This window comes from Lithobates pipiens, unplaced genomic scaffold, assembly GCF_037356315.1.
Source record: "Lithobates pipiens isolate NorthernLeopardFrog02 unplaced genomic scaffold, aLitPip1_a1.2 Scaffold_25, whole genome shotgun sequence".
NCBI classification, from domain to species: domain Eukaryota; kingdom Metazoa; phylum Chordata; class Amphibia; order Anura; family Ranidae; genus Lithobates; species Lithobates pipiens.
The window spans coordinates 30,547,319-30,564,161 of NW_027507787.1; the positions used below are offsets into that span (position 1 = coordinate 30,547,319).

General features: G+C 39.4%; 1 protein-coding gene across 2 annotated transcripts; it reads right to left on the reverse strand.

Moving 5' to 3' along the window:
* Positions 1 to 6,731: 6,731 nt before the first annotated feature.
* Positions 6,732 to 12,973, reverse strand: LOC143930175 (intelectin-1-like). 2 transcript variants are annotated; one of them, XM_077454205.1, is made up of 8 exons: positions 12,863 to 12,973; positions 12,581 to 12,650; positions 11,273 to 11,428; positions 10,047 to 10,294; positions 9,551 to 9,709; positions 7,872 to 7,992; positions 7,670 to 7,773; positions 6,732 to 6,963 (listed from the first exon to the last, which is right to left on the reverse strand). In XM_077454205.1, exons 2-8 carry the CDS (start codon positions 12,642 to 12,644, stop codon positions 6,811 to 6,813), a joined length of 1,005 nt encoding a protein of 334 aa, XP_077310331.1. In that variant the 5' UTR covers positions 12,645 to 12,650; positions 12,863 to 12,973; the 3' UTR covers positions 6,732 to 6,810. The 2 variants fall into 2 exon arrangements, with proteins under 2 accessions (XP_077310331.1, XP_077310332.1); XM_077454206.1 differs by having other exon boundaries at positions 12,850 to 12,872.
* Positions 12,974 to 16,843: the final 3,870 nt, after the last annotated feature.

The window sequence follows — 16,843 nt, forward strand, 5'->3', positions numbered from 1 at the left end:
TCCTCTGTAACTCAAAACTGGTAACCTGTAGACATTTTGAAAACATCGCCTATGGAAATTTTTAAGTGTAAAGTTTTATCGCCATTCCATGAGCAGGCGCAATTTTGAAGCATGACACATTGGGTATCAATTTAGTCGGCATAACATTATCTTTTACAATATTAATAGTAATATATTAAATAGCAGGGACTACACTTTTTATTCATCGGTGCATGGGACATTCACCCGAATTGACTATGTACTGATTGAACATCAAATGCTCCCAGCACTCAAAGATACAGTAATAAAATCTATCTCCCTGTCCGACCATGCGCCAGTCATGGTGCAGTTGGAGCTAGTAACAGATCAGGCCAAAAGAGAGACATGGAGACTAAATGAAGCGTTGATACAGGAACCAGAGATTAGAAGTAGGGTTGAAACAGAGCTGGAGGAGTTCTTTATAAGAAATGACTCCCCAGAGGTTACGAGGAGTACGTTATGGGAGACCCATAAAGCATTTATACGAGGAATTTTAATAAGTATCAGGACAGGGAAAAAAAAGGAAATAGGGGAAAGGTTACAAGATTTAAATAAGGAGATTTGGGAATTGGAACAACAAACAAGACCAAAGGGGATCCCGGAGAGAGTAGAGCTGAAAGATAAGAAACTAGAACTGGAAGGACTTCTAGAGAAGGAAAGAGTTCGAGTTAACCACTGGGCGGAGAGTATAAGATACCAGGAGGGGAACAAACCCGGGAAATGGTTAGCGAGAGTAGTACGGGAGAGAAGAAATGCGTCCTTCATAGCAAAAATAAAAAATTAAAAGGGGGAAATTAAGCATTCCACCCCTGAAATAGCGACGGTCTTTCATCGCTACTATAGTCAGTTATATAAGGTAGGACAGGGAAAGGAGAAAAGTAGAAATAAGGAAGATAATACCGAGTACCTAAAAGGAACAGATCTCCCTACAGTCCCAGAGGATGAGCTGGAGAGGTTGGAGGCCCCGGTAACGATAGACGAGGTTGGGAGGGCAATAAGGGGAATGGCAATTGGGAAGAGTCCAGGCCCGGACGGGTTTCCAATTCTATATTATAAAAAGTTTGAAAAAATATTGGCGCCCAAATTATGCGAGTATATGAACGCAGTCGCAGAAGGGGAAGAACTGAGGGAAGAAGCATTAATGGCTTATATAACTCTGATATTGAAGGAGGGGAAGGACCCAACATCCCCGGGGAGTTATAGACCAATCTCCCTCCTAAATACGGACGTGAAGATTTTTTCAAAAGTGATAGCAGAAAGGTTGAAACCATTACTGCCCCAATGGGTCCATAGCGACCAAACGGGGTTTGTTATGGGAAGGGAGGGCAGGGATAGTTGCCTTAAAACCCTCATGTTGATTCATGGAACGGAAAGCAGTGGATCCCCGGTCGCCCTGTTATCTGTGGATGCTGAAAAAGCATTTGACGGGGTAGACTGGGGCTTCATGTTTGAGACCTTAAGATATCTGGGGTTAAAAGAAAAAACATTGCGGTGGATAAAGGCATTTTATTCCCACCCGACGGCAAAAAATAAAATTAACGGTAACCTTTCCCCGGTAGTGGAGCTACATAATGGAACCAGAAAAGGATGTCCTTTATCCCCAATGCTGTTCGTACTGGCCTTGGAACCCCTGCTGGCCTCTATTAGGAAAAATGGAGATATAAGGGGAATGAGAATAGGCGGAGAGGAGTACAAGGTGGCCGCGTATGCAGACGACATATTATTTTATGTTTCAGAACTCAGGGTGTCTCTGCCAAATATAATTAAGGAGATCTACAGATATGGGAAGTTGACAAATTTTAAGATCAATATGTCCAAAACTGAAATTCTGAACATAACAGTACCTAAAAAAGAACAAGAGGAACTTCAGAAGTCCTTCCCTTTTATCTGGTGTAGGGAAGAGCTGAGCTATCTAGGGGTAAGAATTACACCCACATTGTCGTCTATATACGCGGCCAACTATACGTATATATTAAATAAGGTTAAAGAATGTACTAAAAATATGAGACATAAACCCTTGTCGCTAATAGGGAGAGTAAACACGTTAAAAATGTTAATTTTACCAAAATTGACATATGTGTTCCAAATGATCCCTATAAAAGTTCCGCAGGAGTTTTTCACGAAACTTAGAACCCTAATACTAAAATATATATGGGGACGTAGGAATCCCAGGATTTCTTATGCGACTCTAGAAAGGAGGAAGATAGGAGGGGGATTAGCAGCCCCGAACTTCAGAAGATATTAACAGGCAGCAGTAATTTCACGAGTGGTGGATTGGGTGTATGACAAAGGGGATAAAGGGTGGGTAAATATAGAGAAAACACAAAGTGGAGGTAATCTAGGAAAAAGGATGTGGATACCACGGAACTACCGTGACTTAGGGAGCAGCACCAACCCACTAACTATCAATCTGTTTAAAATATGGGATAAAATAGGAGAATTAAATCACTGGCAGTATAACTCACCTTTAATTTCACTATTAGACACAAGTTTTTTTAAGCCAGGGAAGGAGGAATTTGTTTATTTTTCTAGATGGGCAAAAAAGGATGATATTCGGTTGAAAGATGTGATGAGTGGGGATAGACTTTGCACTTTAGGAGAAATAAGACAAAGATGGGGATGTAGGAATTTAGATAGTTGGAGATATGCACAAATTAAACATTTTGTTCAGACCCTGCCTCGGTCACTCCGTGGGGAAGGAGATCTTAGACCAATGGAGAGAATGTTTTCAGACCCGAGCTGTAAGAAAAAAAGTATGTCCAAAATTTATAAAATCCTAGAGGAGGAAAAGGAACCAGGGGAACCACCATTCCTGAAAAAATGGGAAGAGGAACTAGGCACTTTGGGGGATAAGGAACGTAGAAAGAAGATTCTAAGAATAGCAGGTATAATATCTAAGGACAATATGTCAGTGGAGATGTCATTTAAACTAATGGCAAGATGGTATATTGTCCCACAAAGAGCGCATAAGAGAAGAGCAGATATATCAGCACTATGTTGGAGGGGATGTGACAATGTGGGAACCTTCGCACATATTTGGTGGGAGTGCGGAAAGATTGGCTCATACTGGGAGAAAATAATAGAAAACATCTTCCGGATAACAGGGGAACAGGTAAAGAAGGAACCGTGGACATGCCTGTTTCATGATACTGACAAAACATTAGGGGAATATAAAAACTCGTTCTGATAGCAGCAAAAAGCCTGATCCCAAAGAGATGGGGTACGCCTGAACCCCCATCTGTGAGGGAATGGTTAGGCAAAATAGAGTGGTTAAGATCAATGGAGGAATCAATATTCAGAAGAGGAGATCAAGTGGAAATTTACTACAGTAAATGGGGAAAATGGTTAGAGTTCAAGAAAACAAGGGAATATCTCAGAATGAGTGGATCTGAGGGGAAGTGAGAGGGAGAGCGAGAGAGAGAGATGGAGAGAGAGAGGGGAGGGAAGGGGGGAGAGAGGGGGGGAGGGAGGTTGGGGATATATAAGGGAATAGGAAGAATATTTTTGTAATACATTCCTCTTCTGTTTTTTTTTTCATAAACCTTAATAAAATAAATAAAGAATAAAATAGAGGAAAATGTTGAAAAGGATTGCACGTGATGTGAAAGTAGCACTGCCAACAGGCAAAGTGGCGGCGATAAGTTGAAGGAAACCAAATTAACAAGGGCGTAAAGCTTGCCACAATCTGTTTACGAGAGTTTAAGGCGTGCTATATACTGATGAAAAAAAAAAAAATGGGCTAACTTTACTGTTTCCTTATTTTTTAATTCAAAACTGGTATTTTTTTAAACAAATTGCATTTGTTAGACCACTGCACAAATACTGCGTGAAAAAGTATTGCAAAAAATACCATTTTATTCTCTAGGGTGTCTGAAAAAAATATATATAATGTTTGGAGGTTCTAAGTAATTTTTTGCAAAAAAAAATAAAATAAATGAAGGTGAAAAATAGGCCTGGTCCTTAAGTAGTTAAACCCAAAACAACCAAAAATGTAATATATATATATATATATATATATATATACACACACACACACAGTATCTCACAAAAGTGAGTACACCCCTCATATTTTTGTAAATATTTTATTATATCTTTTCATGTGGCAACATTGAAGAAATTACACGTTGCTACAATGTAAAGTAGTGAGTATACAGCTTGTATAACAGCGTTAATTTTCTGTCCCCTCAAAATAACGCAACACACAGCCATGCATCAGTATACAGGGATGATAAGAGAGCATGATCTTTTGAAAAAATAAATATTTGCTTTTGGGTTATACTGATTTATTGTTACTCAGTTAGGGTTTATATTCTAAGTTCCTATTTGTCTACTCTTAAACTCACCTCATTTTTTTTTGTTTACCACACAAAATAATGAATTAGAAAACATGACTATTTAGGGAGCCTTTTGAACTCCTGATAGGCAGGAACAGTGTAGGGATAAGATCGCTCAATAGATATCATTGTGCTACATTTATATAGTAAAGAAACAAAATGTACGGCAAGTAGGATTACTAAATAGCCAACGTAGGCCATAGCCTAGGGCAGCAAGAATGCCAAAGGCTGCACACAGAACCACTCATCACTGTAGCACATTACTGCGTTTAATAAAAGATTACAGACGTCCACCCTGCCGCCACAGTTGTTACATTTTAGCTTGGAATAGTATATTGTGTACTGGTCCAGATTACCTAAAAAAAGATGAGTTTGAGGGTGCAGGTAATCAAGAGCAGAAACAAATATTCAAAATGAGAATGTTGAAGGTGTCATGTGAAAAGCAGCTGAACATGAATTGGTTGGTCCTAAAACATGTCCTAGTTGTCAGTTCCAGGTGTACTGATTAAGAGTATGTAAACTGTTTCTTTCAGTCTCTGTCCCCAGCTTTGAATTTTCCTATGTACAGTAATTACGATTTTAGCGGATGACATTTTGGACAAAGTGTCATACGCATGTAAATTTAGTTTTTGCCTCAGAACAGTAGGGGTTCTGAGGGTTAATTACATAGGTTGGCCTTGACATCAGTCTGGCTGGGCTGTGTTAGAAGTTCTGCCTGGTCATGTGGACAGTGAGGTAAACATGACAGGCTAGACCCAGGCCTGATTGGACGTTTTGAGTATCAACCTTCTCGGAACCAATCAGTGGGAGTGCCAGGCCCCTCTGGGGAGTTTGGGAAGGGGTACTTAAGATGTGTGGGTCACGTGGTGAGAGGGGAGGAGTTCATGAGGCCTGTGCGGTCTGCTCTTGTAGCCCCCGTGAGGGGTCCCGGTCATGGGGTGTTTGACATCCCGCAACATGTTCCTTTTAGAGGCCCCTAATAGACCCGTCTGGTCTGGGGTAGAGATCCGTCTGTTCCCGAGTCTCGGAACCGGCTGGTCCGAGGCGCAGTAACTGAGGGAGGATTCAAGGTGTCCGGGTGTGCTTTCGGCTTGGAGGGGCACCACAGCTCGTGGAAGTGACCAGGGGAGGACTCTTCGGAATAGGGCCGACAAGTGGCATCCTGAGAAGTGCCTGGTTACTGAGTTGGGAAGGACATTGACGAATCCATGCTTTTTCCAGTACTATTAAGGTGACAGAAAACGTTCCAGGTCCTGAGGAAAAAGGTTCCTGTTCATAGGATTGTTTCAACATGCTGACTGCCATGATCTCTGGCTAGAGATCTGTTCAGTTTTGAAGTACCCAGCTGTGAGTGGCTACTCTCTGGGTGGAATTAGAGACGTTGTTAGATCTGCAGCTCAAGGTGCCTGAGATATTCACCCGTGCCCTCTGTTCCCATGAGAGACTGTGTTATTGGATGTTAACACTGCAAAATAAAACCTTTCAAAAGGACTTTATTTGTGTCAGCGTACAAGTTGTTGGGTATCAACCCTGGGAACCCCTAGACGTGGAAGAACAAGCCAAGCGGAGGTAACTGGTAAGCCAAGTAAGTTAAAGCCGCCCTACAAAGGGTTATGGCCGCTACATGATGTTTGATCTTAGTCAGTGTGCTAGCCAACCGTGGTAGAGACAAGTGGCATAAAACAGTTGGGCTAGGGAGGCAGGGGGATTTAAATTTGGTCCTGAGTGTAAACATAGCTTCATACACACTGCTTTTCTCTTATATAATTCAATGAGAAGTTTAGGTTGATTTATTTTTCCTAAATTGGATACTTTTAATACATTTGCATTCAATAAACCTAACAGCTCAAAAACAACATTGCTATGTGTGTAGATCAATGTTTTTCAACCTTTTTTAGTCAAGGCACCCTTTAAAATGATGCACAATTTCAAGGCACCCCAAATGTAAACAACTAAACTAAAAGTTTTACATAATGCAGCAACATCCATACATGTAGGACACTCAATGTAAGAGGTGATTTATTCTTCCAAAGAAAATAGACTGGTATTCCAGTGTTTCTCTTCTCCCTTCTCTCTCACTCATCTAGTGTAACCCCAGTGCTGATGGAGAGGGTCAGGGGAGGTACAAACAAGACGCTGTGCAGGTGCTCATTATAGGTTGTTAGGACGCCAGCAGCTAGAAGGTTGTAATGGTACACAATGAAAACCTGTGGCTTTTTGTAAATTAAAGGCAGTCTTGGTCCCTCCTCTGGTTTTTATCCAATTTTTGGACAATTTTTATGTATTGTGCCAAGGCACCCCTGAAGCAACCCGAAGGCACCTGAGGCTACCTGGGCACTCTGGTTGAAAAAGGCTGGTGTAGATAATGAGTAAGACAGGTTTGATGCAAAAATGGTACTTTATTGAAGTAAACAAAAATTGTTAAAAGGAAAAATATGAACAACTTTTTTTTTTCACATTAACGATAGAAGAGAAGTACAGCTGCCTCAGTAATTTCCTTGGAGGAACTCCATCCATAGTGTGCTCCATAGCCATCCCAGTCAAAGGCTGAAAAGTCTCCACACTGACGAGGTGATGCCTCTGCGAAGTATCCACCTCCTCCAATGCAGTGCTAGTAAGGAGTGTAAGAAGTATAAAGTATTAGGAATTAAAAAAGTATCTTGTACAACGTAGAACAAGCATCAAAAGAAAGACTTGGATTTAGTGGAAAGGTTTATGCTGGGTAATTTTCTGGGTGATTTTAGAAAATGTGTGTCTTGTGTTAAATTAATTGAAATACTATTTGTTGTAAAAGGGTTATAAAAGTTCCCATTTGAAAACAGATCAGAGACAGAGTTTTCATAAAACTAGTAAATAGGAGAGGGGCTGATGCTGCATCCCATCCTACAGCTACTTGTGAACTGTAGGAATTACCTGCTACTGATCTTTATTAAAGTATGCAGATATTCAATGACTTAATATGCACAGCATTTACCTGTATTGGACCTTTCAGAATATGTAGGCTATACTAGTTTTATTTTCCTACAGGCCATTAGGGGTAAGTTTTGGAATTGGTGGTTCTGTGTTTTCTTTGACTAAGTTGTTCTAACTAGTAGAAGATATTTACATATATAATATGCAATCTTACTAATCTTAAAGGGATTCTTCAATGAAAGACTATTAATAGTATCTTCTTTTTTACATTTTGGTTCTTATTAGTGTATGATATACAGCAATGGCTTGTATGCCTTCATGTTGAAAAAATATGATCATCTAAAATAAGAGTACTGTAAATGTGCAAGACATTGTATCAATACTAATGAAGCATTAATACTTACATGCTCTGCATTGCAGCCACTCACTTTCATACCAGCGCACAGAGCCAAGGGAGCCCTTTCTGCGTTAATAGCTCGGAACTGGACATAGCCAGCAGTGAACTCTTCTGTACCAAAATAATAGATCATTAACGTGTTAATTATGTCACAGAACTCACATATAGAACACATAAGAATTATTGATGAATATTTATCATGCTCTTACTTGATCCCAACGGTGAGTAGTAAGATGCCGTCTTATCAGCACTTCCAAAATCATATACTACAGGAAAAGCAGGTCCATTGTTTGCTAAACAGGCTCCAATATTGTACTCCACAGGGTATTTCTATCAAAAAGATAAAGACAATGACTGAAATCATTAATAGGTAATAAATGACTCAATACTCTTATTGTAATGGAATCATTTTATCCATAGTACATAAAGCAAGGTGATAACACATTTGAGGAAAAGAAAATGGTCTAAATACATATCCTGTCATTAGACTTGTCTAATTGTATCCATTTCCTGAATAAGCATAGCACAAAGGCCACAAACAAATATTTAAAAATACACATTCATATTAATCATTCATATATTATGACAAAATGATCCTTGTTTATTATGTAGAAAATGCAATGACTATACAAAAGTTTTCATTTAGAAACCAACTAGAATTCATGGTTTACTAATCCGACTACTGTAGATGGTAATCTGAATGTCTGCTATACATTGCTGAGCCTTGGAAAGGCCCAAGGCTGGCCATACATTATACAATTTTCCTTTAGATTGATCAAAACCATATCATTTGAGGTCAAACCCATGGCCGGGACAAGGGGTGGGCAGGAGGGACGGCTGCCCTGGACACTGTTTCATGTGAGCTGGGGGGCACTGGGGATTTTTGTTGGAGGGCGGGGGGCAGCAGGGGGTAATAATTGCTAAGAGTTGTGATTTAGCGGGATTAGGGAAAAGGATTTGTGCAGGGGGGGAGTGTACTAGCAGAGAAGATAGGGTCAAGGAGGGAGAAGAATTGTGCTAGGAGGGGGACATTTTTCTTGGGGGGGATTAATGCACAGAGGGGAAATTTAAAGGGGTAGAGGATTTGTACTAGAAGGGGTGACATTTTTTGAGGAGGGGCATTTGTGTTGGGGGGGAGGGGAAGCAAAGACTTGAGCTGAATAAGAAAAATGTTGAAGAAAATTGTATAATGTATGGCCAGCTTAAAAGGATAAGTTCATCTTTTAAAAAATAAATAAAAGCACGTGTTTTTTGCAGGAAAAAAATAAATAAAGGGCATATATATTATTATTATTTTTTTTATTTTTTTTCAACCTGTAAAGCATTGCATCTGCAATCAGCAGATCGCGGGTGCAATGCAGGACTTCTGTAGACTTGTCAGTGTATCTGTTTGGTCATACGGGCAGGCAGATACACACACCTCAACAGGACCATGGTAGTTCATTGAGAACTACATGCCGACAGCCACAAAGGCTGTTGGTACTTGTAGTTTGCCATTCACACAACGATGTGAATGAATGACGCCACCGGGCAGATGCCTTGCTGTCAATAAAGGCAGTGGAGTGGACAGTGGCTGCAGTAATTGGAACATGCTACATGTTCCCAAAGATGAATTTATCTTTTAAGGAGCAAAGTGCAATAACCAAATTCAGTAACTCAATTTGTGCCTGTGAGTGAGATTTAAAAATAATGGCTTTTGACTGATGCTATGGGAAATAATTGGGTTAGAGCTTTGCTGCTTGCCCTATTTATTTAATAAACCCATTTGTTTGAGTTTTGATTTCATAAGAAACTTGCATGGTTCATATTTTTCAAGCAACTTTGACAAACAAAGAAAAACCCTTTGTGTTAAAAGATAGATAAAGTACAAATACCACAGAACGCTTACCTTGTAAAGCTGGAAGAGGTTTCCACCCTCCTGATTAAAGAAACCGTTGTCCGTACGATATCGCAACAGAGATGAATTCCTCCACTGAGACAACGGTGTGTTATTGGGAACATGCCACAGACTCAGATCTTTGGCAGTAATATTATAATATCCTGGATTCTAAAAACAAATTATTTACATATGTAAACATATAGACATTATTAAGTTCAGAATAAATGGAAGTATTGTAAAAGTTTGCCCTAAAACTACTTTTCAGAGCTATCTGGTTAGTAAGAATCAGACTGAAGTCTACATCAAAAGTGACGATTGTGTAATAGTTTATATTTTTTGGCTGGCAGTCTTCACGTGAATGGGTATTTTCAATAATTCTGGAAGGTCACAGCAAACAGTACACAGGCCTTTGCCAACACCACAGCAACAAGAATTTACTAATAATGTCCTTCAGTTGCCTCATATTGTGGAAGCTTAAAAACATTGAACTATTTTCTTTTAATACCTTGTAATCATCACTGGTTGCACCATCTGGCAACCCAAATGTGGCATAATTTGCCCAGTTTCCTTCGCCAGCTGGATTATTGGGGTTATTTCCCTGCTGGCTGGACCAACGATCTCCTTGTGTGCATTTCCCATTCATGTTGTTCTCGTGTACACTTGCCACCAGTGTCCAACCTCCACCATTGGTTGTCATATCACAGAAGGTTTGGTAGATCACTCCATCTTCAGTGGACAGCAGGTAAATTCCATCTGGAGTAGCAGTATATTGTTTAGTATATTGCAGTATATTGTTTAGTTCAGAATTTGTCTTTGGACTAGAATCCACACCCAGTATACCACTGACAAAATCATGGTAGAAGATACATATGCATTGCTTTAACCATCATAAAAGCAGACAATTTTCATATATTTGTTCTGTCTTTGCCCTTGGTCACTCATTTCTACATTTGCACAAATGCAACCATCTCCTAACAAATTCTCTCCTCCTCTATAGTCTATTGTGAATGCAGTCATAATACTCAACTATTTTTCCAATCACACCTCATCTGTCAAACATTTGTACAAATTTTTCTACGGGACTCCAGTTAACCTGTGCTCTGCCTGTTAAAAACATTTCACGATGCAGCTTCCCATCTGAATTTAAGGTCTAAAATTAGCTTCAATCATTCTCCCCGTTTGTTTCCATCAGGCAATTCTTTGCTCTCTGGAATTCTCTTCACTACCTTAGACATGTTTCCACCTTTATATTATATTATAATGTTTAAGCAGTCCCTCAAAACCCACCTCCTCAAAACGTCTTCCCTTGTTATCATATTTATTGCAAAACTATGTAAGCAACACATACCAGCTTCAACAACTTTGCATTCGAAAGAAAATAAAAGTCATCTAATTTGTATGAGCAACACGGTTACTTCTCTCATGTCCATAAGAAACAGAATTCATTTTACATTGAGCGGTTTACTACAAACCCAAATAAAATAGTAAATAATAAAATCTTTAGTTGATCTAATCATCATTTTACTACAAGTTTGACTGTTAGTTTTAAAGTGTATGACAAGTATTTCTTGAAATTACATAAAAAAAAAAAAATAATAATAATAATATAATAAAAAAATAAAAAAAAACACCCTTGTTCGGCTTGATTATTGATGACCTATTGTTTATAGAGTTAGAAAGCTTATTTTCCCTTATTATATATGCACCATGATATATGAATGTGTATCTCACCTTTAGCATATCTGTCTGAATTCTTGATTTCCTTACAGCTTCGGTATCTAGCATCACCTCCAGTAGAACCTGATAGGATGCTATTTGCAGAGCTATCATCCCAGCATGCCAACAGGTTCAGGACGGTCTGTTTCTTCTCAGAGAGAGAATCAGATTCTAAGTAAGGACATAGGTACAATTAGAGACATAGACACATTCCTTCCTGAATTTATTAAATTGTTGGTCCTTTGATTATTTTGAAAACATACATTTATGCACTAATCTATATTATTATTTCTCTCTTTTCCAACTGGTTAAAAAAAATGATTTTTTTTTCTATACTAACTTGTATCATTGCCGTGCTGTAAAGTTACATGCAAGTTGCAAATGGTACAGAAGTCTACATCTTCGAAATGTTTTATGTTGCCAGAATAAAGAATGATCACGGTGAATATAAAAATAAAGTTCCTTAATAATATCTTAAAAACTTTAAAAGAAGCACCTTCTCAAATATAAGAGAAACATTTGGTTGCAATTGTCAGGATCTAAATATACATTTCATAGATTTACTTTTTTTTTTTTTGCTTTCCATGTAATACAAACAACTTACAAAATGGTATTGTGGTGCACAAGAAATACCATACTGCACATAAACAGGCAACATGTACTGTACATTGAATATTAGGGATAGCTTATCTCTTTTATAGATTTGTATTATCTTCTGGGCAGATATACAATATGTTTGTACTCATATACAGTACACTGTATAGTCTGACATTTTTAGCCTTTTTTAATCAGCATGGCGCTATTTACACGCAGATCTCACCCATGTTGTAAATTATAACCCTGGTCAAAAACAAATGCCAAAGTGGTCTAAACTTCTACTTTTACAAGTATTACAGGGGTTGATTTATTAAAACGGGAGAGTGCAAAATCTGGTGCAGCTCTACACAGAAACCAATTACCTTCCAGGTTTTATTGTCAAAGCTTAAGTGAACAAGCACAGTTAGAAGCTGATTGGCTACTATGCTCAGCTGCACCAGATTTTGCGCTCTCTAGTTTTCGAAAATTAACCCCCGTAGTGTTTTTAGCATGAAAAACATATTTAACCATTCTGCATAAAAAGTCAATTTGTAGAGCATTGCTGGCATGCAAACACACTAGACTGAATGGATGGGGTCTTTAGATTACCATATTTCCAAAACCTTGTAGGGAACACAATGAGAGTTTTAGAGTTTGTCAGCACAATAACAGAATGACATTTGAAAAAAAATTGCGTAATACCTCTCTTGTAGATCATAACTTATTCTACTTAAGAAATATACTCACCACATTTGTTAGCAAAAGCTGTAGCAACTGCCAAGGAGAGGACTAGAAGACTGTGCACCAACATCTTCACCTGAGCAAATAAGACAATTTTGTATAAATATATGCTATTGTATAGTGTACTAACATGATCATATTTAACATAAATAACTAAAACCATTAAAAAGAATGCTACAGATGTTAATACGTCATAGAACTTTGTTGATTTAGTAAAATTATTTAAAAAACACCAAAGCCATGGGGGTTCTGCTTAAAAAGAGTTAAGGACAGACCTAAACTCCTTACCAGAAATACTTCAGAGTCTCTTCCAATACGGGACTGGAGATCTGATACGTTCAGATTGGTTTCACCTTTTATAGCTTTTTTTCTTAACCTACTCCACAGAATTCTTCCACAGAGTGAAATAACCTGTTTGGTTTGTTTTAAACATTTGTTTTCTTGGATAGTGATACAGAATTTTCTAACACAATTATTTTGACATATTAAGGCTTTGTTTGTATCTTGTTGGCCCAATTCCAAGAGGAGGTCTTCAGAGATTTTCAACTGTTCCTTTCTCAATTAGGGCTCTACAGATTAGTTAGACTTTCACATGCGAGTGCAGCATGGGCATATTTAATCCATGGGTCCCAGAACTTAAGAATTTTGTGGGTATTAGTTGGTATCAGCAAGTAAATGGTTGAGTTTTTCATTGATGAACAGTCCTGCCCTGGCTGGCATAGTTTGAGTTCCGGACAGTGTAAATGGCAAGTAGAAAAGAGTACAGGGGTAGTTAATATGCAAGGCAATGTACAGGGTTTAGTAGTTTGTAGGTCAGTGTACAGAGGTCAGTAGTTCTAGGGCAGGGTACAAGGGTCAGTAGTGTGTAAGCCAGTGTACAGGAGTCACTAGTTTCTATGACAGTATAGAGGGGTCAGTAGGTTGTAGGGCAGAGTATGCAGTGATTGCAGGGAAGAGTACAGGGGTCAACTTGGCAGAGTACAATGGTTCAGTAGGGCAGAGTACAGGGGTCAGCAGAGAAGAGTACAAGGGTGTAGCAGAGTGTCCCAAAGGGAGCCTGAAAAAGTCCTGTTGGGGGTTTACACATCTCCCAGGCTCCTCTCGTACACTTTTATAGACCTCTGATTCTCTATCCAGTTTGGGTTTTGTATGTCTCCCTTTTGGAAATGTAGCATCACCTTCAATTCAGAGTCAGGGCTCTTGAGCTTGGGGAACAGACAAGTCATGTCTGTGAGAGCTGCAAGGTGGTTGGAAGCTTTAGGCTTGCTCAGCCCACTAGTTAGGACATGGATTTGTTTAGTTAGTGCCCACATATGGCTAGGATTTTGTTTTGGAGTTTGTGCCTTGTTTATTTTGTAGAACACTGTACAGCACTTGTAAATAGCACCAATAACCACACCCCTGTTTGTCACTACATCACCGAGTTGGTATCTTTGCCTGAAAGTGGGTTCACCCCAGGGAGCTTTGTACCTGCTACCTATCCCCAGCTCACCAGGGGTAGTTATTCTGTAGTGCAGAAGCAGCTTCCTCCACATGCAGCGCGGCACAGAGAAGCAGTGGTGACTGACATACCACTGTTTGTTGCAGCTTGTTGATTCCTGCTGACCTTCTCTCGCCTAGCCGGTGTCTCACGTCCTGATTGGATAGATTGATTGCAGCAGGCCAAGTCCTGCTGTCTGTGTCAATAGACGCAGCAGCAGGACAAGGGTGTCCCGAAGGAGAGCTCTTTTCCGATGTGCACTCGAGAAGAGGAGGAGCCACGAGCACCACTGAGAGACCCCAGAAGGGGAGGATTGGGGTCACTCTGTGCAAATCTAACTTCACGGAGGAAAAAAATCCCCACGAGGTTTAAGTAACCCTTTAAGTGTGTTACTTCCCTGTGCCACTCTGAATATGGGGAAGGAGCGTTTCAAATGAAGGGTTCACGAGGCAGTGACACAATCTACCCATCACCTGTCTGCAATTAATGAGTTGCCAACTGCCACTATAGAGATAAGGGGAGAAATCAGAGAAATTAACCCTGCAGTGTTCTGGCTGTGGGGGCTTACAGTGATACAGTGATACACCACACCAAATTCAAAATTGTTTTCTATATAGTGCAGCGCTGTGTCTCATTAAATAATGTGCACACAAAATGTATATTAAACATTTCATGATATAATAAAAAAAAACAAAAAAAGTCATCTGTGTCAATGCTTCCAGAACAATCACTGCTGTTCTTCCTCAAAAGGGCCAAAATCCAGTGCCCACCTCCACCAGCTAAAGTGCCTGCTCACCTCAAAGATGAATGGAAAAGCATAGACAAATCACTCCTTGTGTCCACCACAATGGATCAACTTTCACTCTCCAATGGTAATCCTACAGTCTCCAGACTGCTCCTCTGTGTGGACAATCAGTGCTCAATCACACTATTACTTCCATAGGTTATAGACATGAAACAACACACATACCATAGTGTACTCTGTTTGCCTGTTTATTAAAAGCCCCCCAAAACAAATCCACTTACAAGATAAAAACTTTAAAACTGCAAGTCTCAAATCATCACTTCATTCACCACAAATCTACACTCACAAATGTTCACAGATTCGGCCCCTCCCCTCTAAAACGCATGTCAGCATCTCATTAGCCTTCATTAGTAGATCGGAATTTTTTTTTTTTTATCATGAAATGTTTAATATAAATTTTGTATGCATATTATTTAATGAGACACAGCGCTGCACCATATAGAAAATAATAAGGACCCAAGAGTACACGGTAAAAAATATTGTACTGAGCCTACTCAAAACAAATTGAGGCAACTATTTGCATCAGCTTTTTAAGTACTGTCAACTAAACTTATTTTTGTCTTACTCATTACACTTTTCAAGTTTTCAACTTTTTTGTTTTAAGTAAAGCCAACTCATTTAACATTACCTCTTTGTTTCAAATATTGTTTTCTAGTTGCTGTTGTCCTTTTAATCAAAGTCTCCAGCTGAGTCGAAAAATATGAGTCCCACTTTAAATGCAGCGGGGTTAAGGCGGGGCTGTGCTGCTGAGCATACAACAAGGCACAGGATCTTAGAAATGCCCACTGTTCCCCTGCCTCCTGTGCCTGTGAACGTACACAGCGTCTCCCCGCAGGGATGTAGTCTCAAGGGAGGGGGCGAGCACGTATACTAACCCCCAGCCAGAATGGCTTGGATGATGGGGGCAAGCTTACAGAGGAGGAACAAGAAGTTCGAAATTCACACAAAGAAAAAAAAAACATTTATAAAAAAAGGGAAAACTAAGAAAACGGTAAGTGAACCAACAATACACAAGCTTAAAAGAAACCTATTTAGAAAATAAAAAAAACTAACCTTTAGTATCACTAACTTGTCTGGAACTATAGTTTTAAGTAAAGCCAACTCAATTTTTCCAGTTTATAGAAAAGTTTAAGTTAGGAACACATACATTAACTCATTTCAAATACTTAGATAGCACTGTCAATTTAGGAAGCGCTTTACATATACATTGATATCAGTCCCTGCCCTCAAGGAGCTTTCAATCCAAGATCCCTAACTCACATTCATACATATACATACTAAGGTAATTGGCTCCTGTGTAAATTGGCCCTATCAGCATGTCTTTGGAGTGTGGGAGGAAACCTATGCAAGCACAGGGTAGAACATGCAAACTCCCAAGCCTCGTTTTGAAGACCGCACATCTCGTGTCCACCACAAGCCGGCTGCTTCATACAAAACACCTGCAGTGGACAGCATGTGAGAGGAACAGGAACAACGCGATGAGATGACAGATGTGGACCGGACCACTGGCTGACGTCCCAAAAATCAGATATACCAGATGACCTCTGGTGTTTAATGCTTACATTTTGCCTACTAAATGTGAGTGCAAAATTTTATGTTTTTTACACTGAAAATAAAACCTTTTAAAAAAATCTGCACCGAGAGGCGCCCCTTTCTCTCCTTTTTCTCCTTTATCTACAGCAATCCAGGAGCTCAAGTTTCAGCTCTTTTAAGGTGGCAGCCCTGCATGCGGATCCATCCCCCCCTCCCCATCCCTTTTTCCCCTCCCCCTCTCCATGAACTAAAGAACATTTATTCCCTCCTTTTTTTGGTCTGGACAAAGTAGTGCATTCCCTGCACTCACCATATGTAACCTTATAGACTCCTTTTTTTCAAGTGGGAACCTAATATCTTTGATTTGCGCCAAATACTTGTCTCATGCAAACTCAAGGCAGGTAGTGTTATGGTCATTACTTAGTTACTTAGTTTTAAGTGATATTAACTT

Excerpts from the sequence above, each read along its gene's own strand:
- LOC143930175 (XM_077454205.1), bottom strand. The coding sequence starts at position 12,644 with ATGTTGGTGCACAGTCTTCTAGTCCTCTCCTTGGCAGTTGCTACAGCT. Across the intron at positions 10,295-11,272 it reads TTCAGACAGATATGCTAAAG|ATGGAATTTACCTGCTGTCC; the intron begins GTGAGATACACA and ends CTGCTACTCCAG. Across the intron at positions 6,964-7,669 it reads GTGGCTGCAATGCAGAGCAT|CACTGCATTGGAGGAGGTGG; the intron begins GTAAGTATTAAT and ends ACTCCTTACTAG.